At 43.5% G+C, this 26,183-nt stretch overlaps 3 protein-coding genes across 3 annotated transcripts in view; 2 read left to right on the top strand and 1 right to left on the bottom strand.

Annotated features, from left to right (window-relative positions):
* Window positions 1-525: 525 nt before the first annotated feature.
* On the top strand, window positions 526-2,045 carry LOC125310295. Its single transcript, XM_048267593.1, has 2 exons — window positions 526-655; window positions 834-2,045. Exons 1-2 carry the CDS (start codon window positions 532-534, stop codon window positions 1,652-1,654), a joined length of 945 nt encoding a protein of 314 aa, XP_048123550.1. The 5' UTR covers window positions 526-531; the 3' UTR covers window positions 1,655-2,045.
* Window positions 2,046-3,491: 1,446 nt separating this feature from the next.
* On the bottom strand, window positions 3,492-9,063 carry klhl42 (kelch-like family, member 42). The gene is made up of 5 exons (XM_048267592.1): window positions 9,042-9,063; window positions 7,814-8,924; window positions 7,523-7,716; window positions 6,787-6,974; window positions 3,492-4,057 (listed from the first exon to the last, which is right to left on the bottom strand). The coding sequence occupies exons 2-5, from the start codon at window positions 8,578-8,580 to the stop codon at window positions 3,797-3,799; spliced, it is 1,410 nt and encodes a 469-aa protein (XP_048123549.1). The 5' UTR covers window positions 8,581-8,924; window positions 9,042-9,063; the 3' UTR covers window positions 3,492-3,796.
* Window positions 9,064-10,874: 1,811 nt separating this feature from the next.
* The window catches only part of upf2 (UPF2 regulator of nonsense mediated mRNA decay), a 35,840-nt gene continuing 20,531 nt past the window's right edge, over window positions 10,875-26,183 (top strand). The window contains exons 1-11 of the mRNA XM_048267594.1: window positions 10,875-11,078; window positions 11,243-11,611; window positions 15,405-16,184; window positions 16,597-16,757; window positions 17,853-18,044; window positions 18,387-18,539; window positions 19,097-19,200; window positions 19,365-19,450; window positions 19,835-19,943; window positions 24,714-24,827; window positions 25,081-25,197. Coding sequence (XP_048123551.1) covers window positions 11,244-11,611; window positions 15,405-16,184; window positions 16,597-16,757; window positions 17,853-18,044; window positions 18,387-18,539; window positions 19,097-19,200; window positions 19,365-19,450; window positions 19,835-19,943; window positions 24,714-24,827; window positions 25,081-25,197 — 2,184 coding nt within the window. The 5' untranslated portion in view covers window positions 10,875-11,078; window position 11,243. The remainder of the gene's footprint in view (window positions 11,079-11,242; window positions 11,612-15,404; window positions 16,185-16,596; window positions 16,758-17,852; window positions 18,045-18,386; window positions 18,540-19,096; window positions 19,201-19,364; window positions 19,451-19,834; window positions 19,944-24,713; window positions 24,828-25,080; window positions 25,198-26,183) is intronic.

Raw genomic sequence — 26,183 nt, 5'->3', positions numbered from 1 at the left:
CAGCATGGCCAGAAATAGCTTAATAGACCCGGGTGATTTAACAGGCTACCAGAGGCAACTGCACCACACAGCTTTCTGTCATGCCATTTTCTTTTCTGAGATGGAGTGGGATGGTGGCCTTGTCGTGTGTTTGGATTGAAAGAGTGGCATATTGTGTGTCAGCCCAAAGAGAGGACTGAGGGGAAAATGGAGATTTGTAAAATGGAGGAATGGTGCCTCCCAGTGGCTACTGGAGGCATTTAGAAGATGATTAAATAACCAGAAGCAGAATAATATCCGCAAGGTGTTTACAGTGGAACTCTTAGTCTCAACCCCATAGATCACATTGTTAATAAAATGCGTTTTAGGTGATTTGATCACAAGTGCAACCACCAGGTTAGAAGGTTTGGTTGGACTACTGCCGAGGTCATAACAAAGAAAGTTCTAAACAAGTGACAGAACCCAAATACAATGGAATGTTCTCTGTATATGGAAGAACCCTTACTGACCTGTCACCGTGGAGACAAGCTAAACAGGAGGTAACATGTTTGTATGAATTCAAAACATTCAAATCATTCTGAAAACATGGAGGAGATTTCATCTTGGAGAGAGAGCTATCAAATGAAGTTCATCTTCTACCTGGCAGATGACCTCTCCTCTACAATAAATCCACCAGGTAACTATGTTAAGTTAAGCAGTACAATATCCTGTATCTTAAAAATGAAATACAGAAAATGTGTATGGATAACTAAAACATATGTAACCTTGGGATATTGAGAAATGCTAGAATATGTGGTTGTAACACAAGAACACTGTGTTTTGTAACACTGTTTTTGTTTAAATATTCTATACAGAGAATGCCACCATGGCCTCTCCCCACTCAAAGACCTATACAGTGGCCGTCCGCCTGTCCAACACAGAGGAGAAACCCCTGACCAAGCATAACCTGCAGGTGCTGTCAATGAGCATCCCTGACCTGCACCAGCGCATCACGGGCAGCCCCCAGCCCTTCACCTTCCATAAGGCCTACCTGCAGTGGGACGCCGTGCCCAGGACGTGCCCTGGACCCCAAACCTCCACGCCACCCAAATCATCCAGTCCAACCCACTGCACCATCCCGTCCAAGTCATCCACCCCTGTCCAGTGCATCATTCCGCCCAAGGCCCTGAGGCGCAGCCTGGGAAAGCCAGACATCACCACCCATGCCACGCCAAACAAGGAAGACCAGCCTTCCTGTTCCGTACAGGAAAATGAAACCACGGCTCCCGACTGGCTGAAATGCGACGGGTCATTCATACCGGGCCTCAGCAACAAGGAGTGGACGACGGTGAGCTTCGAGAACGAGGAGTTTGTACGCTGCATATCGCCGGTGGCGTACACCGACAACGCGAGAGACGTCGCCGGCAGGTGCAACATTGCTGACTACACCGAGTACGGCCAGCTGGTGTTCTCTGTTGACGTGGACTTCCTCCAGAGGTGGAGCGTCGAGGCGGGAGGCGAAGAACTGACTGGTCCCACCGCCGCTGCAGTGGTCTCCGACGAGAGGATGAAACAGCCACAGACGCCTTCGAGCAGGAGGAAAACTCCCAGGAGCAAGAAACGGCACAGCGCCACCACGCAGCGGTCATCAGGGGCCAGTCACGCCACGGCATCCAGAAGCCCCATCAGGATCTAAAGTGTACCGCTCAGAGAACTGAGAAAAAAACATCTAAAAAACAGCATCTGTTCTGTTGCCATTTTTAAGGAAACATTTAGAAGAGGGTACTATGAAACTCCTGTTGATAGATATTTGTAAATGTCTTCAAAATTACTAAAAAAAGACATATACAGTATTCTCTGCAGTATGTAGAGGTATTGTCTTCGAAATGACTAAAGGACATATATAATTTGCGGTATGTAGAGATATAGAACAAATATGGCAAGTATAACTGGGTTTTTTAATGAAACAATACAAAAGGTATTCCTGAATATTGTCATCTTTATTTTGTATGTTGTCAAGGCAACTATGGGCAGTCTCAACAAATCAAAGGAATTCATGACACAGCATACTTTCAGTCTTAGTTCATATAAAGTACTGCACATAGAAAGCTTTCACCACACTCAGGAAAAAAAAAAATCACACACACACACACACACACTCATTGCAAACTTCAAATGGCAGCTGAAGAAATGGCAGCTTCTCTTTCATCCTTGATTAGACTACATTTCTTTTTTCTTCATCAAACAAAACACTCTGCTGGTCCTGCTATGGTATATGGGATAACAACAACAACAACAATAATAATAATAATAATAATAATAATAATAATAATAAAAAAAAATGGAAAAACAATTTTGGTCAGGTGCTTTTGTTTATGTAGTTCATTTGTGCAAATCTTCCCGACCAGCATTCAGGCACTATACATCCGAGGTTACAAAAGGAAGGAACAACATGCTGTTTCTTTTGCTATATTCACAAAAACAACAACAACAACAATAATAATAATATTTTAAAACAATATATAGAGGTCTGTTCCCACTTCAAATATGAGTAAACAACAAACAAGGAAGTTCTCTCCTCTTTTGTAGTAAATACCCTCCAAACGTAAAACGGAAAGGATTCAAGGCAAAACATGTTTAGTGTTTCGGTCGCCGCCACGTATTCAAGGCAAAACATTTTTAGTGTTTCGGTCGCTGACGCGTATTCAAGCATTGAGTTAGTGCTGTAAGACTCGTTTCTATCCATATTTTCATTTCAATCCATACCACTGAACTAGCAGCGGCCATCACCAAGACACTTTCCCCACAATATTTCTTCTTCTCTTTTTTATATAACACAATACACAATCACAGGCACTGTATGTAAGTATATAAATACATGCTGTGATGTGATTTATTTTATTTTTTGATTGAATGCAGGTCAAGTCATGTCATATAAAATGCCCCCTATCGCCTCTCTCTGCAGCATCTGTGTGTACGTCACATCCTGCCCCCTTGTGGTCACTTGTGCCATTACTGGTTTTTAATGCAGTTGTTTTCATTCACTTCAGGATTATACTCACACACACATATTGAGAGCAGAGTTTCATGCTCAGAGCTGTTCTTTTTCAACATGACAGCGCTGCTGTTGTGTATGCTGCTCAGGATTATAGCACTGCACACAACTACATGAATGTTTCATACTCAAAAAGCTGTTACTTTTAAACAGGATGGCTCTCTGTGATGTGTGCTGTTGCTCAGGAGTGTAGTTATGCACACAACATTTGTGTTTCATACTCAAGCTGTTTAAACATGGCCGCTCCACTGCAGAGTGTTGTTAGGAGTGTTGCAATGCACACATTTGTGTTTCATACTCAAAAGCTGTTACTTTTAGACATGGCAGCTCCACTGCTGTGCTGACTGTTGAGCTTTGTAATATATAATGCACACAGCACATAGCTGTTACGTTTAACTGGACAGAGGCCCTGTCCTGTGCTGTGCTGTGCTGTGCTGTGCTGTGTGTGTGTGTGTGTGTGTGTGTGTGTGTGTGTGTGTGTGTGTGTGTGTGTGTGTGTGTGTGTGTGTGTGTGTGTGTGTGTGTGTGTGTATGTTCGTGTGTGCGTGCATGTGTGTGCGTGCATGTGTGTGTTGTTGGTCAGTCATGACTACAAGCTGCTTCCTGACACAGCGCCTATAGGCCATTCCAAATGTGGACACGCCATCTGGTCCCTGCACGAGCAAACAGGGCCGCACGAACCCCCACAACAAGCCGCAGCACCCTGACCTCTGACCTCTTGACCTCTCGACCCCCTAGGGTCTGTGCAAAACCTGTCTCCCGGGTTGAAGAAGGTGCTGAGTCTCACAGCACGCTGGGTAGGTAGAGGGAGCAGATCAGCATGTTCTGGCCGAGGGCCGGAAAGCGCCGGAAGGCCTCCCAGGCGTCGGAGAAGACGTTGTACTTGAGGAAGACACGGTGCTCCAAGCTGGTAGGTAGGCTCACGTCGCGGCTCATGATGTAGATGCCGTCGTTGTGCAGCGTGCACGTCAGGTTCAGGCCCGACTTGGACGTGTTCTCCTTCAGCTGCAGCCACTCGCCCGTGGTCACGTTGTACGACTGCACCTGGGGGATGGACAAACATGCACGCACACAGACACACACACACACACACACACACACACACAGTATACAAACACACACACGTCAGACGGACAGACAGATAGACAGCTAGTCAGTGAGTCAGACATGGAGGCGTGGGAACAAAGTACACTAGTGACACAGGGAGAACTCTGAGGCACTTTAGGTGGCTAGCTCCAGCACCTGCTGAGGAGGGCCTTTAACTCCGGCCCCATAAATCTCTGTAGGCAGTGAGGCTTAAGAAGTGAAGGGCCAGGGCCAGTGTGAAATACACTGACCGCAGGTTATTTAGTGCCGCAGTCTAAAACTGATCACTGTGGGTTCAAGGCCCATAGTGGCGATGGACAAATAATATCTGTCACACCAGCATTATGCCCTGCATGTGTTACTTTACCAGGGCTTAACGCAAAAGAAAGATTATGTGAAGTTATATATATATAATTAGTTATTTTCAAATCTTAAGTGACCTAGCCCACATGTCAATTCAGGCACGGTGCCTGAGAATATTCAGCCTGGCTTCACATTACAACGCTTCCCTTGTATTGAAGCTGAGTTGGAGAATAATGGCCTCCTTACACCAAACAACTTTGACAAGATTTGGGAAAGATTCTTGAAAGATTGGAGTCTTTTGAGTAAAGCTTGAATGGGGGGCATTAGTTAAAAGACTACAATCTTTCAAGAATCTTTCCCAAATCTTGTCAAAGTTGTTTGGTGTAAGGTGGCCATAAGGTGCTACCGGCTGATGGATGAGTCCTTGGCAAGCTGCAGCTGGGAGGGAGAGCATTCAGTGCTGTGCCTGCTACATCTAGTTACATTGGTTCTGTCACTCAGTCGTTCTATCGACTTTGTCCTGAAGCTGGCTTAGTGTTGCACCACAGTAGCACCTAATTACACAACATTAATAATATTTTAAAAACAATATATAGAAGTCTGTTCCCACTTTAAATATGAGTAAACAACAAACAAGGAAGTTCTCTCCTCTTTTGTAGTAAATACCCTCCAAACATAAAATGGAAAGGATTCAAGGCAAAACATTTTTAAAAACATTTGTGTTTCGGTCACCGTCTATTACTCTGGTGCTAATGACAGGCAGCTGGATTCTTTCTAAAGGAACACACCAACTTTTTGGGAAATTAGCGTATCTGCTGTCCCTTTTTAACCTGACTCTTGCCAGATGAATTTCGTTCCGCCTAGCTCCACTCACATCCATCTGGGATCGGTTTCGTTGAGAGTGATTTCGGCACGAGATTGTATGGTAGAGCCAATCAGGATGCAGGGCGGGAGTTTCATAGATGTGACTTGGCGTAGAAGCGACTGTGAGACTGTTCTCAGCGTCACGGGTTGGCTTCGATGTGAGTGGTTGAAGTAGCACGTCAATAGATGACGGACAAGTGGCTTATCCAATCTTATGCAAGGATTTTTTAATAAGGCCCAGCCTTCTGAAGCACCACTCCAATGGATCGATCCCAGATGGATGAGTGGAGCTAGGCGGAACGAAATTCATCTGGCGAGAGTCAGGTTAGTCCCTTTTAGCTATAGGCTAGTTATTGGATAACTGGTCCAGTGAATTATGATAAGCTAGGCTAGCAGTATCAGACTGGGTTATTAGATAACTGGTCCAGTGAATTATGCTAAGCTAGGCTAGCAGTGTCAGACTGGGTTATTGAATAACTGGTCCAGTGAATTATGCTAAGCTAGGCTAGCAGTGTCAGACTGGGTTATTGCACAGAGAGGAGAAGGGCATGTGGGTCATTCCGTGTCAAACCAAATAAGGTTGTTGTGGCACCGTCTCAGATATTGTTCCAACCTTGTCTATATCAAGAACAGGTCCCAAAACCAAGGCCTGTAAACCATTTCTGTTCAAATCCTATGTCTTCATATTATTTTCAGCCCTTGAAATCACTTCCGTTTTACAGACTGAAAATCACATTATCTGGGAAGCATTATCACATTATCTTTTCAGTATGACTGAAGCACTGAACCATTAAAAGTTTGTATGGCATTCTCATTGATTTGGCCCTACAGGGAGGCCCTAGATTTGGGAAAAAACGCAAAAAGAGTGACATTAAGGGTAGTATAAACTTGATTTTGTATGCATTTGGTATCAATCATTATTTTTTTTTCTTTACATACAATATTTTAATGTTGTACCAATATGTTAGTTCTCCACAATGGACTTGAAGGAAGAGGTTGTGTTTTTTTGGTGGCCAATATCAATGGGAATGGGAACAGTAATCAAGAACACAGTCCAGCACAGGAACACTGTTCAAAAAGTGGCCTTACAGATGAGACTGATAGATAAAAAACAGTCAAAGCAATGACTTAGTAAACCTACTATTAATAGCAGTAGGAGTACTCCTACTACTGCTAATACTGTCATCTCATTGTTTACATTATTGATATCAAAAAGTACAAAACAGCACTCCTCTTAAGGTTGTCACTTGAAGTGACTTCCCTGTATAGTTAGGTGCATAGTACAGGGAAAGAGAGCATGCTTTATACATCACTATATAGTATCTATCTATCTATTTCTCTATTTATCTATCTATCTATCTATCTATCTATCTATCTATCTACTTTTCTTTAAATCAACATAGATCTGTAAAACAGATCAAAATAACATGGCCACCATGTGCTCCGCTGCACTGGCCCTCACTGTCAGCACAGACACACACACACACACACACACACACACACACACACACGTCCCTCACCGTGAGCACGTCCTCTGTCTGGTTGGGCCTCCTCCGCCAGGTCTCCAGCTCGTGGGTGTAGCCCCCCACCAGGTAGATGGTGTCCTCCACCGACAGCATCTGCTGCTTACGCACGTGCACCGAACAGGTGTCCATCACACTCCAGGTGTCAGAGGTCGGACAGTAGCGCAGCACGCTTGTGTTCCGGTCTGTCGGCAAAACAAGAGACAGACAGACGCTTACTGTGAGAGAACTGTGGAGACGCACTGACTGACTGACTGACTGACTGAAGAAGGTTCTAATATTGCATACTCAAAGAGAAGCCCAATACACAGTGCTCAACCTGTGGTAGCCCACTTATCAGAATCAGTTGTAATAATAGGAAATGGCTGAAGGATATGACAGACTTCTTAGAGAGACAACTGATTATATGATCAAGATAGGTTCTAGTGCAAAGATCAGAAAAACAAGAGTCCTTTCCTTGTGGCTCTGTAATTGATTGAGCACCCTTTTGAATTACCTACTATTCTAACTAACAGGAACGAGTGTGGACTACTCTCTTTTGAAAACAGGACCTCCACACTCTCTTCACTCCTTTCATGGAAACATATGAGGGTGCCTATCTTTTGATGAAAACATATGATGTCTATCTTTTGATGAAAACGTATGATGTTGCCTATCTTTTGACTGACAGTTTAGCCTAAAGCCCATTTGTGAGTTATTTCAGTGGCACATAGTGTAGTGTAAGGATGCAGACCTCTGGCAGTGTAGCCGCCCATGACATAGATCATTCCCTGGCATTCACAGGCTGAGAACTCGGCCAAGGGCTCGGGCAGCGAGGACACACACGTCCACCAATCCTGGTCTGGGCTGTAACACTCCACAGTGCCCAAACACTGGCCCCCAACTGCATACAGTTTGCCTCTGACGGATAGGAGCTTGAAGTTTGATCTGACAAAGTACATAAATACAGAAAGATGTCAAGCACTACTTAGGCAGGCAAAACCAAGTGTTGGTTTTAAGGGACACTTGGATGTGTCAAGCAAACCTTTTCTGGTTCAGGGGTGTCACGTGAGTCCACTCGTTCCTGCAGGGGTTGTAGCAGTGCGCTGCGGAGATCTCCTGACTTGTCACCCTGTATCCACCGACGATGAATAAATAGTTGTCCAAAACAGCAGAGCCGTATCCTCTGACGTTTACCATATCATGTGGCAAGTTGTTGGAGAGCGGCTTCCAGCGCTGTTCTACCTCTCCATAACGTAACATGGACCAAGGCTCGTCCTGGTCTGTCATAGCCATACAAGTACCAATAAAATCTCCGATGGCGACCAGAGTAGCCGTACCCTTCATGCGCATTTCCTTGACTTGGTCTCGCAGTGGAGTTGGCAAATCTTTAAACTCGGGTCGCCGGAGCATCGGATGGTAGTACCAACTCATATATTTAAGGCATGCATTTCGCAAATCATATGTCCCGTAAACTTCGGAGAGATTGTACAACTCCACGCAGTTATCCTGTCGGATTTCCGACAGCAGCAGTTTCAAGATTGAGCTCACTTGCAAAAAAGAAGCTGTTTCAATTAAGTCTTCGAGTGTCTCGTTAACCACTTTGACTTTGGAAGTGTTGATAAATTCCAGGACCAGTTCCAGACCTGGGACACTCAGTCCCTGTAGCTCAACGGAATCCTCACCTGACTCGCGCATCCCCGAACTGTACAGTGCACGAAAGTAATCACTTTTTTCAATAAGCTTAGTTTTACTGACGTTATACGTCTTGTCGTCCATAATAATGGCGATGATTTGCTCTGGGGACGACATGGTGACAGTTGTCCTGCTTCCTCCTCCACTGTTCTTCTGGCTGTTAAGAATCTCTTGTTTACATTTTGGATCTGCAACTTCAAATGCCTTTTCCCACAAGGCCTAGAATGCTATATATGGTAATGCTCAGCCCATAGATCCCCAGATGGATATGATCTTTCCGACTTCCATGTAGATATTCTTAGCGGTATATAAGAAGGAAACGAGCTTTGAGGCTAAATATAGACACTAAATTTTACATTTATCCAGAATTAGTTGATCAGATAATTAGCTTGACGGCTAGCTCGCAAGTCCCTCATTCCATGTCCAACCGTGCTGTTTTCGTCACTTCCTGCATGCGCTGGCTGTTGGAGATGGAGAATCATAATAAACATTGTTGTGGACTGTCAGACTGACACAAAATGGGACAATAGCGAAAGAGAAATTGTTTTTATCTCAAAAACAACGTTACGCTGACTCACACGGCTCTATAGTTAACATTGGCAGACAAGATCATTTTTCACTACTACTGTAGGTAGGCTACGACTGTTGCCATGAGAACGCGTGGTGGGGGACATTTTTCTCTTGGCTTGTCCTTGAGAAATGTCGTATTAAACTTACTTAAAGTCTGAAATACAAACAAACCAACCAACAAATAAATGTCTAATAACAGTCACGCCAGTTGAGGATAATATATTCTCAATCTCAACATACAACAAAGCTAATATGTTCAAGTCACTTTAACAAAACATATGGACACTTGACATTATACTGGCCTACTGCATTGCACATTTTCTAAATAATGTAGGCTAGTCTATTTATTTATTTATTCTATAGCAATTCTGTATTAACCTATTCCTTGCAGAGGAACAGAGCTAAGCAACCATCATAACAATCATATTGCATTTATATATATGCGGATTAAAGCTTGAGAGCTGAATTTTTTGATCCCGTGAGGGAAATTTCCATTATTTGCATATTTCAACCGTGATTAGCGTGCATCTATGCGCAAGCATGCGCTGCTGAAAAAACATAACGTTAAAAGCAAAAATAAAAGTTAAGAGCCGATGGTTTTAAGAGTGACAAGTGTGACATGACATGACATGTGACACAACGGATATATTTACAAAAAGTTGATGTTTTACAAACCTGTGTGCCTTTTGTTTATTCAAACAAATACCACTCATGCCGTTTTGGTAAATAGCAGGATATGTTTTATGTTAGTATTCCAGTTTTCCACTCGCCCAACATAACTCATTGGAAAACGTGAAAACTGAGCATATCAACCAGATATATCAACTAATGGAAGTTGCAGGTTCTATCGGTTCTATGTACAGTAGTCAGACCAGAGAGGGTTAAAGCGGAGCTAGTAATCAAGGATCTTTGGTCAGACTGGTTGAAAGAAACACGCCCACATGTGGATTCTCTTTATCGCCTTCTCAACTAACAGTGCAATAATAATGTTTACACAATTTTGTACCAAGTGTATGATGACAACGCGAGGACAACATCCCTTAATCCCAATAACCCTTAACATTTGTATCATACAGAATAACAATGGCATTTCATTCAGGCGTTAAACAAGTCCTCAAAATTCAGGGTCCTGCTACTGCGCGATGCGCGGAAGGGAAGAACATTTTGCCTACCAAATAAACTCCATGTAGAAGCAGATAAAACCAAGGTAATCTTGTCATATTCGCGAATTATTTGCAGTACAGCGCACTTTAGACTAAAATGCTAGTAATAGTCTACAATATTGATGTTATAGAGAACCCAGAAGCATGAGAACAACAGAGTTTTTAGGTATTCTTCTGTTTGTTTATTGCATCTCCTCAGTTCAAGGCGGCCTATGTCGACTCGTTATTTTCATCGTATGCATTTCCTACCTTAACTAATTTTACGGAATATATTGTAATATTTCACCGTTTATGTATTTTTGGTTCAACTAAGAATCATAATGTTTCTCGTGCAAACATAAAGTTATCCCCTTACTGGCAAGGTAGAGCTAACTCACTGAGCTAACTTAACGTTAGCTAGCTAGCTAGCAAGTCAGTGTTCGTTAGCATGTCAGTGAGGCTAACGATAATCATGTGGTTATTAGCTAACTTGTGTTGACAAGATGGGTTTAGTCGTTGGAAAAGTTAAACTAAATGCAACAGCATTATTTACCCTACGGCGTTTAAAGTAGACAAATAAACAGACTGTATGCGACGCGCTCACATACGTACGTGTTAACTTATATCGTTAGCTAAGGTTGCCTTAGCTGGAATGTTGAACATCCAACTTTCTGACTAGAATGTCTCGCGAGTCAGCAGTCATAACGACAAGACTTCGTATTTCAGCTGACAGCTGTGAGTTTGATGGCTGATAACGACTCTTGTCGTTTTAGGCAAACGTAAGATGTTATCAAAGATGTTATCACACGGGCATGACTAATTATAATTTGAATGGCTATCAAGAACCGCCTGAGGTTGTCTCAGATATTGTTTTGAGACATAAATATAACGTTATTTGCAACGGTAAGATTTTGACATTTTTAAAAACTAGCTAGAAAGGAAGGCTAGCATCTAGTGATCATTCAGCAGATTAGGCCTACTAAATATTACGTTTGAAGTGACGAAAACTAACGAACCTGAGGTAAAGCCCAGTACCATTTACTTACTGACTGCTAACACATTTCCAGAATGCCTGCTGAACGTAAGAAGTCCGTAAACATGGAAGACAAGGAGCCGGGGAGCAGTAACAAGGAGAAAGAAAAGGAGAGAGAGGGTGACCGACGTCCCACTTCCTCCCGGGAAAAGGCGAAAGATGAGCCCAAAGCAGGAAAGAAGGATGGAGGCAAAGCAGCAGAGGAGAAAAGGAGAAGGATTGAGGATGAGAAGAGAAAGAAGGAAGAAAAGGAGCGCAAGAAGAAAGAGGAGGAGAAGCTGAAAGCTGAAGAGGAACAAAAGAAAAAGGAGGAAGAGGAGAAAAGGCAGCAGGAGGAAGAGGAGAAGAGGAAGCAGGAGGAGGAAGCCAAGAGACAGCGAGAGGAAGAGGCAGCTCTACTCAAGTAAGTGACAAACTTTCACTAAAACTCTGTCTTGCTTAATGCCCCACACACTTGTCAAAGTGCAATATTTGCAAACACTCATACAACCCATCACATTCTTGAATGTATTAAATGTCAAACGCCATGTACATATTCTGATGCTCTGTTGAGACCACTGACTGCAGTCATTGTTCCTGATCTTGTTCAGTTGAATATGCCTGATGTAGGCAGGCAAAGGTTTTATCATTGCACTGTAATGGAAGGTACATTTCAGAAGGCAGAGGTGTAAAACTCTCAGTGCACACGTTCACTTGAGAGGTATTGAGACACCTTGTCTTAGGATTTTGTTCGTTATTCTGGGTTGTTTTGATTGCACTGCACATGATTCGCCTCATCAAAGAGATTTTTTTTATTATTATTTGGCCAGGATGCAGTGTAGCCTGTTTAAAACCAAACTCATTCACTTATTGAATAGAGTCTGGACACTCACGATTGGGAATCCTTTCCAAGCATGTGACGGACGTAGACAGAGCGTTATCTTTCAAATCATTGGTCCACTCCAGAGCTTTATAGATAGGGCTCTGGGGCCGTATTCACAAAGAATTTTAAGGCTAAAAGTAGCTCCTAACTGGTGAATTTAGGAGCAACTCCTAAAAATAATGGGCGTGTCACTGCTAACTTTAGGACTACTAATTTTTTTCACTAAAAGTAATTCACGAAGCATTTTAGACCTAAGAGTAGCACCTAAGTCTGGGACAGCTTAAAAGAAGTCGAGAGGACTCCTAACTCACTAAGACCTATTAGTGGCATTTTGCGTCGCAATGTTTTGAAATCCTACAGTATGAGGTTACAGGAGCTTCCAATCGCGAGGGAACAATTTTGCATTGTAGGGATGCAATAACACCCCCAACAACCAAAACTACTCTTTGTCAACATGTAAATGTATGGTCTCATTGTGAATCAAATTAAAATGTTCTCCTCTTTGCAAACGTAGGCATAGGCATATGGTGACAGATTAATTTAATAATGTTGCAAAGATACTCATAAATCAATCCATATGTTTCATTAGGCTACTAGGCTATTTGTTTTGCCTTACTCAATTAGGCTAGGCCTTTTTATTCAGTTATTCATCATCTTCAGTCCTTCGCACTACTTGTGCACGCATTCTCAGACCGGTCACCTGTCACTCATCATCGTAAGGGAGGTGTTTGGAATCATTCCCGCGTTACAATCATCAGCCAATCAAGGTGGCCACATCAGTCAAGCTTGTGCATGAGTAATGACGTCATCCATAGCAACGAAGACTCACTCTTAGTTTAGGAGTTGTCATTTTTCCTTACTAAGAGTAGGTCTGAAAGGCTTTGTGAATAACTTTTAAGAGAAAACTCCTAGCTAAAATCTTTTAGTGCGATTTAGGAGTACTCCTAGTGGTAAGATAAAAGGCTTTGTGAATACGGCCCCTGATCTTTATAGATAGGGCTCTAACCAATCACATTGATCAAGGATTCCTAACGTTACTTCCTACTTCGCCTAAACTTTACAAACTGACAATAAACAGCATTGGAGGTCAGAAAACGGTGTATGTGGGCCTACCTTTGCTGTAAATAAACATACACGTTTTTTCAACTGCAATTTTTGATGTTTGCAGACATTGCTACTACCGTTTACCACAACCACTTTCGATTTAGAAACTATAGCGTCATCCCCTCTCATCGCTGATTGTGCAGGTAATCTGCTGACCGATTGAAACGATAGTAAATTATGGTGTTCCAGACTAGTATCTCCCTGAGAGAAGATCTAGGTGGGCATGGCCAGGCTAGATGCAATATGCACAGTAAACAGATTTAAGAGAGTGTTACACTTAATTGAAGGACACAGTTATCTGGACTGAAGCAGAGTTGTGTTCGGTTTATTTGACCCGTCAATGACCTTTCTGTTTGACAAGCTGGGAACTATGATCTTGAGGGTGTGTGAACAACTGTTAGTTAAGATCTTGCTGAAGTGAAAACATTCTCTGTACCTTTAAGCCCAGCACCAGCCCACCAGCCCACCAGCCACCAGACAAATGCTGGTAGTATATGAAAGTGGCTGATGGATTACAGACACAAAAATAATTAGCCTACTATTGAGTGGCTGGAGAATTTGACCATTTTTTTCTGTCAGTGGCTAGACTTGGCATCCTTGATAGGGACAGGAACAAGGATGGAGGTTAATACATTGCATATATCTACATTATTATTACTACTATTATAATGTTACTGCTACTACATTGCACATATCTGTACATGTTGTTCATACATTGTTCATATTACATAGCCATATTTATTCTGCTCTTAAGGTAACTGCTAATACACTGCACATATTTAAATTTCATTTATACTACTCTAAACCACCTTCTGTAAATCAACTAACTGTGTACTACTGTCTACACTGCACTATATTTATTGTCCTATGCACCACCTGCCTATACTTTGTATATCACATTGCATTTTTCTGCTTTTATTGCTCTTCTGGTTACTGCATTTCGTTGTCTTGGTACTTGTACTCTGCACAATGACGATAAAGTTGCATATAATCTAATCTAATCTAGATATACACATTTTAAAATGTTCACATTTTAGTTGTTAAATTCCAATACCAAGAAGAGGTGGATGAGGCTACAATGCAAAAGATTCACTAGTTGTTTGTGCATGTGGTGAAAATGGGGTGTGTGTTGTTATCAGCCTCGTGTGAACAGTGAAACATATTAGGCCAATGGCATGAGAACTGAAGGATCGAGAGAGGATGTGAAATCGAAACCGTTAACAGTCAAAACAATAATAGAGTCATGAGTGTGTGAAAAGGAATTCACCCCATTTCATTATTTCAGTTAGTTGAATAGAGAGAAAAAAAACCCTAAACTGATGATCTAACCCTACTGATGAGTATTTTTTCTTTATACCACACTATGACAAGGCCTGTTATCACATTTTAATCAAGTAGTCTAGTTCAATATCGACCAGTCTGGAATAGATGCCAACAATTGATATTGCTATGCCTACCAGCCCCCTTCCTACTTGTTTATCCGAAGTCACCCCCACCCTTCCCCCAGCATGGGCAGAGAATTACTATCAACCTTTTTTTTCCCTGTGTGGATCAATAAATAAACGAGTGGGCAAACAATTCATTTAAGGTAAAGAACTTCACATAGTTTGTGAGCAAAAAAGCATAGCCTTCAGCTTGTCAAGGACATACTGTTACTGCAAGTTGCTGTCTCAAAGGCATCATTCCCTAACCTGACTCTTGCCAGATGAATTTCGTTCCGCCTAGCTCGACTCACATCCATCTGGGATCGCTTCCGTTGAGAGTGATTTCGGCACCAGAGTTTATGGTAGAGCCAATCAGGACGCAGGGCAGGAGTTTCATAGATGTGACGTTGCGTAGAAGCGACTGTGAGACTATTCTCAGCGTCACGGGTTGGCTTCGATGTGAGTGGTTGAAGTAGCACGTCAATAGATGACGGACAAGTGGCTTATTCAATCATATGCAAGGATTTTTTAAAAAGGCCCAGCCTTCTGAAACACCACTCCAATGGATCGTTCCCAGATGGATGAGTGGAGCTAGGCGGAACGAAATTCATCTGGCGAGAGTCAGGTTAATCATTCCCCCTCTTCAAAGTTGATTGAACACACACACACACACACACACATTGCTTGTCAGTGCCCATAGTGGTCAACATTTCCATGTGAATGGTTGCTGGATATAATTTTTCTTATCCTCCTGACTGACTGTCTGTCTGTCTGCTCTGCTCTCCGCTCTCCTTCGCCCCCTGTAGGGAGACGGAGGAGGCGCAGCAGCTGCACCAGGAGGCCTGGGAGCGCCACCAGACGCGCAAGGAGCTGCGCGCGCGCAACCAGACCGCGCCGGAATCCCGGCCCGAGGAGGCCTTCTTCGGCCGCCTGGACTCCAGCCTGAAGAAGAACACGGCGTTCGTGAAGAAGCTGCGCACGCTGACCGAGCAGCAGCGCGAGGCGCTGGCGCACGACTTTGCCGGCCTCAACCTCAGCAAGTACATCGGCGAGGCGGTCAGCTCGCTGGTGGAGGCCAAGCTCAAGCTGTCGGACGTGAGCTGCGCCGTTCGCATCTGCTCGCTCTTCCACCAGCGCTACGCCGAGTTCGCGCCCCTCTTGCTCCAGGCCTGGCGCAAGCACCTGGACGCGCGGCGCGAGGAGAAGGCGCCCAACGTCAGCAAGCTGCGCACCGACCTGCGCTTCATCGCCGAGCTGACCGCCGTGGCGCTCTTCACCGACAAGGAGGGCCTGTCGCTCATCTACGAGCAGCTCAAGGGCATCACCAGCGCCGACCGCGAGACGCACACGCACGTCTCCGTGGTCATCAGCTTCTGCAAGCACTGCGGCGACGACATCGCCGGGCTGGCGCCGCGCCGCGTCAAGGCGGCCACCGACAAGTTTGGCCTGGCGTTCCCGCCCAGCGAGATCATCACCACGGAGAAGCAGCAGCCCTTCCAGAACCTCTTGCGCGAGTACTTCACCTCGCTCACCAAGCACCTGAAGAAGGACCACCGTGAGCTGCAGAACATCGAGAGGCAGAACCGGTGAGTTTGGGCCCGGTACCGGTTCTGTTAACGCCACTGCAGTGGTGCTGACCTAACATGGCTCTTATAGGTCTTGACTTGGTCTTATTTTTTGGACCTCAAATTGGTCCAATTTCTTATTACTATCTCTTTCCATTGACAAATGCCAGATCCAGTAACTAACCAAAAAGACGTTAATAGGGCTTTGTTTTGGTTTTCATATTTGAAGTATATCAAACATTTTTTATGCTGTTATTTTTATGCCTGTCTACACTTTTAAGCTAAATCTTAAGCTAAAGTCTAAAGCTTTCAAAATCATTTGATTGCATAATTTTTCCACCTTGTCCTTGCACCCTCTGTTTTAACCTTTTTATAATCCTTTCTGTTTCTCTGCCGCTCACTTACTCACTGTTGTCCTCGTCTCTTGGTCCAGGCGGATCCTGCACTCTAAGGGGGAGTTGAGTGAGGATCGCCATAAGCAGTATGAGGAGTTCGCCACCTCCTACCAGAAGCTGCTGGCTAACACCCAGACTCTGGCTGACCTGCTGGATGAGAACATGCCCGAGCTGCCCATAGACAAGACCGTGCAGGAAGGTACTGTATATATACACACACACACACACCCACACACACACACACACACAGACTTAAGGCTGTTTTATGCTTCTGCATCAAATCAATGACGTAGCCCTGCAGAGTCCGGTGCGTTGCTGTGTACCCCATCCAAGCCCTCCATCATCGCCTGACATGCACCTCCAAAAAATTGTAACCTCGTGTCGTGGTGACGCACACCGCAAGGACTGGGATTGGTCAACTCGCCCTGTGTGTTGATAGCCAACTGCTTCAAGCAGCCTACTGTGGAGAGTGGCAACATGCTAGATCACTGACATAAGCTGTGCAAATAAACTCCGACATATTTCGGTCACGATGACTGGGTTATCCGTTTGTAAAGTGTCTTATTTGTCAGTAACGTTTTGAAATCAGCACTTTGCCATCAAGCAGTACTTTGTGGGCTGATGTGGGAAGTTCGCTAACATAAACTCACCTGGCAGACACCTCGCAAATAACCTCAGACTTAATTTCTGGTTACAATAACTAGGTTATTGGAATGTGCTGTCTATTTCTCAATAACTTCAAGCAAAACTAAATCTAAGCAAGAAAAGGCCAAACAAGGAAGATTAATATTTTATCAAGGCAGTCTATGGAGTTTGTCATTCTGACTTCGGTTTCGGTGGTGAGCGATGCAAACACAGGAGACGCAGAATTTCGCAAGGTTCATGCCGGCTTGTACCTTACACAGTACAGGACACAGTAGTCAATGCATGGAGTCGACGCAGAAGCATCAAGCAGCCTTTATCAGCACACTTACAGACATGTGCACACACACTTACCAACCAACATCATACTGCCCCCTCTCTCATTGAATCTCAAACGTGCACACACACACACACACACACACACTTGCACCGACTGCACTCCATCACTCTTCATGAGTCTTTCTCTCTCTCTCTCTCTTTCTTTCTCTCCTCTCTCTCTCACTCTCATTCAAAAGAGCCATCGCATCTCTGCATTTATTAGTTCACACACTTGCACACATACTTCCTGTACATGCCAATAGCTGGGTCAGATAGATTTTTAAAAGTAATATTTGATGTCATCTTTGTGTTGTGCGTGTGTCCATTCCATCAGAGCACGGCCCAGGCATCGATATCTTCACCCCTGGCAAGCCCGGCGAATATGACCTGGAGGGAGGCATCTGGGAGGACGAGGATGCTAGAAACTTCTACGAGAACCTGGTGGACCTCAAGGCCTTCGTCCCTGCCATCCTCTTCAAGGACAACGACAAGGGTGGTCAGGGCAAAGTTGGAGATGACTCCAAAGGTGTGTGTGTGTGTGTGTGTGTATGTGGGTGTGTGCATATGTGTATAATATGTTTTTGTGTGTGCACCAAGATTTCATGAATTAAGTGTATGAGTTAACTTTCTGTTTGTACAATATACAATTGTACAACTAAGTGTGTGTTAGTGTTTTTGTATGTATTTTTGTCTCAAGTTGCAGCAAACTAATGACCTAGGAACAAATGGTTGAGAGAGTTTGATGGAAAGATGTTATGGACTGCAAGGATGTTCCCTGTTGAGGAGCTGGAGTTTGATAGGAGTAGGAGTGGAATCTGTTGTAATGTGTGTGTGTGTGTGTGTGTGTGTGTGTGTGTGTGTGTTCCAGATAAAGAAGCTAAGGAGACTAAAGAGGTCACCAGTACAGAGGAGCTGGAGTTGGAGCTGGAGGCTCTGGACATCGCTGATGACCCCCTAGAGTTGGAGCCCACAGACGAGGTTGAGAATGAGGAGCTCGCCAAGAAGCTACTGGACGAGCAAGGTACACACACACCAAAAAAAAAAAAACTTTTAAAAATGATTACACTTTACAGCAGTCCATTATTTCTGTACTGTATAATTTGATTCCAAATTAGGGTTTGTCATAGTTACTTTGTGACCCCCTCACTTTGATTATGTCTTATTGTTGTATTCCATGAGGGTGATGGTGAATGCATGTATGTGATATCTTTTTTTAGGTGACAGGTTAGGGTCAAAGAAAGGTCAGAGTTCACTGGAAAGGTCAGTGAGGTCATCAGGTGAGCCTGTCAGAGGTCCACAGAGAGGACACAGTCCAGCTAAGAACTACTCACGTCGCCATTCTTCCATCCTCATTTCATCACACTCTTGTCATATAACTTGTAGGATCAGAATTAAGACTGGCATTAGTGGCAGAGTGGAGAAAGCTGTGATGACGTGCTTAGTGGATCATTTAAGTCTGTTGCTGTGTGTGTGTGTATATGCACATTGTGTGTGTGTGTGTGTGTGCGTATTGTTTTTTGTTTGTTTTTTTGGATGTATGTGCACCTCTGTGTTTCAACTTCAACTGTGTGTGTGTAGAACAAGAGGATGAAGAGGCCAGCACCGGCTCCCACCTGAAGCTCATCGTAGATGCCTTCATCCAGCAGATGCCTAACTGTGTTAACAGAGACCTGATAGACAAGGCAAGTATACGATTCACTCACTCACTCACACACACACACACACTCTCTTTCTCTCTCTCTCTCTCTCTCTCACACATTCTTGATTTGTTCCATGAAAAGAGGAAGCATTGTGCTAGGTATCGATGTGATGTTGTAATGTGTGTGTGTTTTGTCCTGTTTTTTAGGCTGCCATGGATTTCTGCATGAACATGAACACAAAGTCCAATCGCAGGAAACTGGTCCGGGCACTCTTCACTGTACCCAGACAAAGGTGCTTTCTCCGGCCACACATTCTCTCTTTCTCTCTCTCACACACACACACACCCCCCAAAAAACTTGATTTATTAGTGTACGCAGATGTGTGTTTTGGCATACACCAGCAGGTGCCGCTGTTGATCCACTTTTAATATCCTCATCCGGTATGAAGGATGTGATTGAAACTGCGCCTGTGTAATGCACTCTGCTCCAGTTTGTGATGTAGTTTCTGTCATTCTGTGATTAGCTCAGTATTGAGCACAAAAGCATCAATGGGTGAAAGATATCAGAAGAGATTTCTAAAGGTTTCAGATTACTGTGTGTGTAAGTCGACTGATAAAATGTCAGCTGAACTGTGTGTGTGTGTGTGTGTGTGTGTGTGTGTGTGTGTGTTCACCAGGCTGGACTTGCTCCCGTTCTACTCTCGCCTTGTGGCCACTCTGCATCCCTGCATGTCAGACGTGGCTGAGGACCTGTGCTCTATGCTCAAAGGAGACTTCCGATTCCATGTGAGTGTGTGTGTGAGGGAAACAAAGCATCTCGTTGTTGTGTATTACCTTAGGTGTGTGTGTGTGAGAGAGAGTATTTGCATGGTGTTCCTCACTGACATTGAGACCATCTCTTCTAAAAACCACAACCGACTTAACAACTTAGTTACAACTGTCATGCTAAATAGCCTCACTTGGAGCAGTCACATGCTGATGTGTGTGTGTGTGTGAGAGTATGTTACTTAAGATTCTACGTGAGTTTATTTGCATCAACGATCGGTTCCCGGCGGTGGGGGGGTGTGGGTGTTGGCGTCTTGTTTGTGCGATACACTACAGACTCTGTATATTTAGCAATTATTTATTAAGCACTACATTATAAATAAATAACCAGCTTCTCAAAATAACAGCTAACAAATAACAAAGTAACAACACCAAACAAACTATACAACAGTATACAAATATTTCAAAATATTTGTCTAATTTGTGCAATTTTAACAAAGACTATCATAAACTATGGAACAAGTGCAAAACAACAAAATGTGCAAATGTGATCAGTCACTACTTATGGCAGAGCTGACAACTAGCATTGTTACAAGCCATCCTCCTTGGCTTTAAAAAGATCATTTCAATGGCCCTTTGGTAATTGCACTGTTTTACTATTGGACCATTAATGCTTATCTTCATGCAGGCTGTCAGACTGTTGACCTGCAGCCTGTTACGCAAGTCTGTCCTGATCTATACACCGAGAGTGAATGAAGTTTAGATCATTTTATAGTCTTGTGTTATATGGATAGAATTTGAGCGCGGAGCGCTTTGTAATTTAGAGGCCGGAGTGGCCGCTCTGTTCCGCTCCCATACCGCTCACACCACGAGTCTGAGGCATGCCCACTAATAAAACCAATACCGTTAAATTTCAAAGATATTGGCCATATAGCCTAAGTTTGTTGATGGGGATGGAGTTAGCTAAATAATTTAGAAAGCATCTTTAGGCACGATAGGCCTGGGCGGGCCTAGGCCCGTCTATTGTCAGTCTTGCGCCGTCCGATTAGGCGGCGCAAGTCAACACTATGCTGAGAGCAGGTGGCTGTTTACTCGCCGCTTCTCGGTCAAATTAGCGTCAGGTCAATTTAGCTCCCGGTCCCAAAGAACTAAGAGCAACGGCAATATATTTCCTCAGAACATTTATTTTAAAGACTGCAACACTGATAGTGCAACAACAAACAAGCTTGGCAACGTTAACTAAAGGGATCAGTCGGGATTAATTGCCAAAAGAACGAAAATGACAAATCACTCAGTCGGCTAAATATTTTAAACTTGCCCCAAACGGATGAACCCAGCATCGGTGCGTTGCATAAATTAAAACACAAATTGAAGCAACAACTTGATCATTGGACAACCCTACCACTAAACCTTTCCATAGGCATGCAACATTTATGACATAAAAAGTGGAATATGAACGCATTTCATCACACCTGACAAATAAACAGAGCTGTGGCTGTTTGCGATTTGACTGATTCTTGAGAACGAGGAGCGAGATATTTACACCGCTCAGCTCCGCTCACTAGCTCTGACAATTTGGAGGCATATCACATATGTAAAGATTATAAAATCTGATTATTTTTCGATTCATGATGCGTTTCTTCTTATTTTTTTAATGCGTTCTGCGGAGAAGGGAGATTGGCGTTGGTCACGGTTTGGAATGAAAGGGAGAAAACGGGACAAAGTAACACATTTTTTTTTTTTTTTTTTTTACGACGTAGTTAAGGCGGCAGGCTTGTTTTGCCAAGGCGGCCGCCTTGACTGCAAAGTGCTGCGGGAAACCCTGATGAAACGCTGAGGCGTGTGTGACCCAAGTGTGTTTTAAATTCAGCAAGCAGAGGCAAAAGATTGTGGCCATTTTGTTTGTAGTTTATGAACAATGAACATTGGTTAGAAAACAATTGTTCAGATTCAAATGTTCAAAGAAAGTCAGCCAGAAACTTTCAATTGTACAATTTGAATGCACGTCAGGCTTTATGCCCAACATGCTCAACCAATCTGGCTTCATAGTATTCCCCCAGCTTTTTTTTAAGGTGCTATAAGCAATGTAACGCGGTTTCTACAGTAAGCTAAAACATTTTTTGTCACATACAGCTAACATCACCTCACCATCCGCTAGCTGCCTGTGCCCCGAATGCAGTGTAAAAAAACGCGGTCTCCGTGGACAGCCTAGGCTCCAAAAACAGCCACAAAACAACTTGGGCAAACCTTGCCCATAAAAACATAACAAACTGTTCCAGCAAATCACCGACGGGATGCCCGTTTGGGAGAGTTTCGGTTGCACAGGAGCTAGCTCTCTGTAACGTCAACAGAAGTGACGTTACCCTGAACATCACCTTTAAGTGCACACGGTCAACCCTGTTACTTATCACTGTCACTCTTGTTATCTTACAGTAACTCTGAATGGGACCATGGGCCTGTACTACGAAGGGAGCTTTACCTACCCAGATGTAACCCAGGGTTACTTTGTTAAACCAGGGTTGACAAAACCTGGTTATCTTAAGTGGTGTTAATCGGTACTACGACGCTGATTTGTTGAGCCGGGGTTAACCTAATTGGAGTTTCACGTTCACATAAAAGGGGCGGGTTGCAGCGCAAGTCACCACTTTCAATGATGACGCGATCACCTTATTTTACGGATGAATTATTATGACAAGTTATGAGGAATAAAAACCCACTCTAAGACAAAAATCAAATACGTCGTCAGTGAACAAAGCAAGGCTGTTGGCAACGTATTGCAGATCGGGTAGCCTAAATGCCTAAAAGTAAAGTTTTATTCCCACATGTTCTTCAAATCTGTGTTACGGAGGATTAGTAGCTTGCGGAATGTCTGAAATGAGTAGAAATAATTAAATAGCCTATTTTGAGTTCATAGAAAGGCCTACAGATGCAACCCAATTCAGAAGTGGGCATATAGATCACAGTAATAAGGATAATTGAATGTTTAAGTAGCCCCCATTGACTGATTTAGTGTATGCCTAATCCTGTGAACATTTCAAATGCAACACCATTGCCAAACGCACATGGCAGCAGGTGAAAATGAAACACAAAAACATTATTCAGAATAGTAGGTTTATATAGTTATAGCTTGCATTAATATTTCTTAATTATGAAAACATGTAGGCCTAGCTTATAGCCTTCACTTGGCCTCTGTTTTACAGCTAACAAGAAAAAGGTGTCTTTCTACACTACTGTAGGAGGAAAGGCACCAGCGTGTTTTACAGTAGCAGAAGAGTTGGCCATCGCAAATAATAGTGGAAGGCCGATTATGGAGGGGGTTGAGGGAGGCATTCGGTCGGATTCTGGTGCTGTGGAAATGTGAAGCCTTTATGTGCAGGGTGCAGTAATATGACATTCAATTCAACAAGTTTGTTAAAATTGTGATTTTAATTTATAAGGGCCTACTGAAGGCTCTGTCCGATTTATTTTAGGATATTCTTGCTCAGATTTTCAGCATACTGTAGGCCTATGTCTGATTTATTTTCGGACAGACAGTATTCTTGCATCACCGATGGAATACATGAATGTCCAATGTCACGGGCATTGCTATGAGGCGTCTTCCTAGATCATCTGACAAAGATAATGAATTCCCTTGGCTGACAATATATATCTTCATAGAAAATATCGTCCGGGTAGGCTATATATATTTTCTGGCGGTCTCTAAAACCCTAAGCCCTGCCCTCGAGAGAGTCCCTCACGATTTAGCTCCAATGTCGTATGGATCATCCATGTACCGACATGTCTCGGGAGAAATTGTTAGTGGAGGGGTGGTACTTATAAAGGGTGTGGTTAACGGAAACCTTGGGTTAACCAAGAACATAACCTGGTCGGAGCAGGTTTGAGATGCAGCGTAAATTGCCATGGCAGCATACCTCAGTTAAAACCTATCCACCTTTAATGAGTGCGGGTTAATCGGGAAGTTACGCCACACGTGATCAAGTTACTCTCGAAGTTACCCAGATAAGCCAGTAACCCCGCTTCGTAGTACAGGCCCCATATCTTTCATTTCTTCCAAATCTTATCAGTTACCCACAAATACTATTAGTGCCTGAGTCATGCTTATCATGAGCAGTAATGTCACAATAAAACTTCCTAAACAGTCACTAGCATGTTACATAAGTTTGTCACGCTTGATATGAATATTATCTAACATTAGTCACTGTTGTTAAGTGCTGTTAAGTGATGTCTTCAACTGTGATGTAGGATGACACTGAGGTGGCCAGTCACACTCTTGTGATGTCCATCATCGTTTTACACCAGGGGGCTATTCCAAGTATGTGCTTTAGTGACAAACCTGGCTAAGTAAACTCAGAATAAGTGGTAAACCTTCTAATAAAAGAGCTGTATGGCTTCATTCTCCTTACAAAACAATGCCATAGGGTTCTTGTAGGAGGTTTACCACTTACTCTGAGTTAACTTACCCAAGTTTGTCACTAAACCACATGCTTGGAATACCCCCCAGTGCTGTCACACTCTATCCAAACACCTCGTTATCTCTGTCAACAACACTGCACTCTGAATAGAGTTTCATGCTGAAGGGAAACTTCGTATGGCTTAGTGCTTGTTGTCACACCATCACAGACAAAGACGCATGTGCTTTCCACAGACATGGACAAACACTCTCAAAACCAATTGTTTAAATGCAGGAATGATGTGTCCTTTATAGGGAATATGGTTTAAAAAACAACAACAGTCAACAAGACGAGGCAGTCCTTTTATCAAGTATCTTATCAAGCCTTTGGTGCGTTTCAGATCCGCAAGAAGGACCAGATCAACATCGAGACCAAGAACAAGACGGTCAGGTTCATTGGAGAGCTGGCCAAGTTCAAGATGTTCTCCAAAACAGACACACTGCACTGCCTGAAGGTCCAACACACACACACACACACACACACTCACACATACATCTCTCCAGACACTCTCTCAAATAATGGATGTTGATGGGTTTATAATGACCATTGATTGGATGGATTGAATTGGTACACAAAAATGAAAAGTTGTATGCCACATTACATTGGGCCAGCGACTGGCCAAACATGCTCTTTTGCTTTCCCTTGGGGACCTGGCGGGGCATTGTTTATGTTGAACCCTGTGTGTGTGTCTGTCTGTGCCTCTGCAGATGCTGCTGTCTGATTTCTCCCATCACCACATCGAGATGGCCTGCACCCTCCTGGAGACCTGCGGTCGCTTCCTCTTCAGGTCACCAGAGTCTCACCTGAGGACCAGCGTACTCCTGGTCAGTCTCTCTCACTCACTCACACTCTCTCACTCACACTCTCTCTCACTCACACTCTCTCTCTCTCTCTCTCTCTCTCTCTCTCTCTCTCTCTCTCTCTCTCTCTCTCTGTCTGTCTGTCTCACACACACTTTCTATCTCAGACACACTTTTCAGTACACACACATATTAAAACGGATAAACGCGCACACACAATTTCTTTGACACACACTGTAGTACACATGGTTTGCATAGTCTTTGTTATATTCGTATTCATAGCATAAACACACATTGGCATTTACATACTTTTTCCCCCCTTAGGTCAAACAGTACTCTAGTCCTAAACACACACAAATAACACAATGTGTGCTGTGTGTGTGTATTTATCAGCCCTGACCATCATTTTGGGGGTTATCACAGCCTTGTAGCTGGTGTTTGTATGGTGACCTTGACAAATTGTGTGTGTGAGAGAGTGAGAAATGGGGGTTGGTGGGGTTGGTTGCAAATATAGATCAAGAGAGAAAGGAAAAAAGACAAAAGTTAAACATCCAGAAACCAGCCAAGATGGTTAATGAATGAGGAAAAGACTAACGAGGAAGTCCCCTCGTTTATCTACTGGACATAGTTGACTCTATTCACTGCCAGATTAGTGTGATAAGGTCAACCTTCAGCGTAGCTGGACAAATCGGTCCTTCCTCCTCCTCAAGGTCGTGTTTGTTGCCCTGATGCATTTAGTTTGGTGTCATTTTGCATGAACCACGTCATGGGAATTAATATTGGGCCGGGTGTTTTGTTCAGGTGTATATGTGCATATGTGTGAGGGTGTGGCTGTGTTCAGTGTTTACCCTAGAATTTTTTCCAGCAACGGTGCTGTTGATTCATGTTGATTGAAAAAATGACTCCTTAAATGGTGACTTCTGGTGGATTTTGTGAAAGAAATGGACAGATTGAGATTACAAATTATGACACAACCATCAACACAAGCATTTACAAAGCATGATTATTGC

Source organism: Alosa alosa, chromosome 17, assembly GCF_017589495.1.
Source record: "Alosa alosa isolate M-15738 ecotype Scorff River chromosome 17, AALO_Geno_1.1, whole genome shotgun sequence".
Taxonomy (NCBI): domain Eukaryota; kingdom Metazoa; phylum Chordata; class Actinopteri; order Clupeiformes; family Clupeidae; genus Alosa; species Alosa alosa.
Note: the sequence above shows the minus strand (reverse complement) of the source record. Positions and strands in the feature narration are given on the sequence as shown.

What these genes read in the sequence shown, in the direction of transcription:
- LOC125310295 (XM_048267593.1), top strand. Translation starts at nt 532, where the DNA reads ATGAATTCAAAACATTCAAATCATTCTGAAAACATGGAGGAGATTTCA. An exon ending in CTCTACAATAAATCCACCAG is followed by an intron (nt 656 to 833) that starts GTAACTATGTTA and finishes TATTCTATACAG; the next exon opens with AGAATGCCACCATGGCCTCT.
- klhl42 (XM_048267592.1), bottom strand. Translation starts at nt 8,580, where the DNA reads ATGTCGTCCCCAGAGCAAATCATCGCCATTATTATGGACGACAAGACG. An exon ending in GGGCGGCTACACTGCCAGAG is followed by an intron (nt 6,975 to 7,522) that starts GTCTGCATCCTT and finishes TTTTGCCGACAG; the next exon opens with ACCGGAACACAAGCGTGCTG. An exon ending in AGACAGAGGACGTGCTCACG is followed by an intron (nt 4,058 to 6,786) that starts GTGAGGGACGTG and finishes TCCATCCCCCAG; the next exon opens with GTGCAGTCGTACAACGTGAC.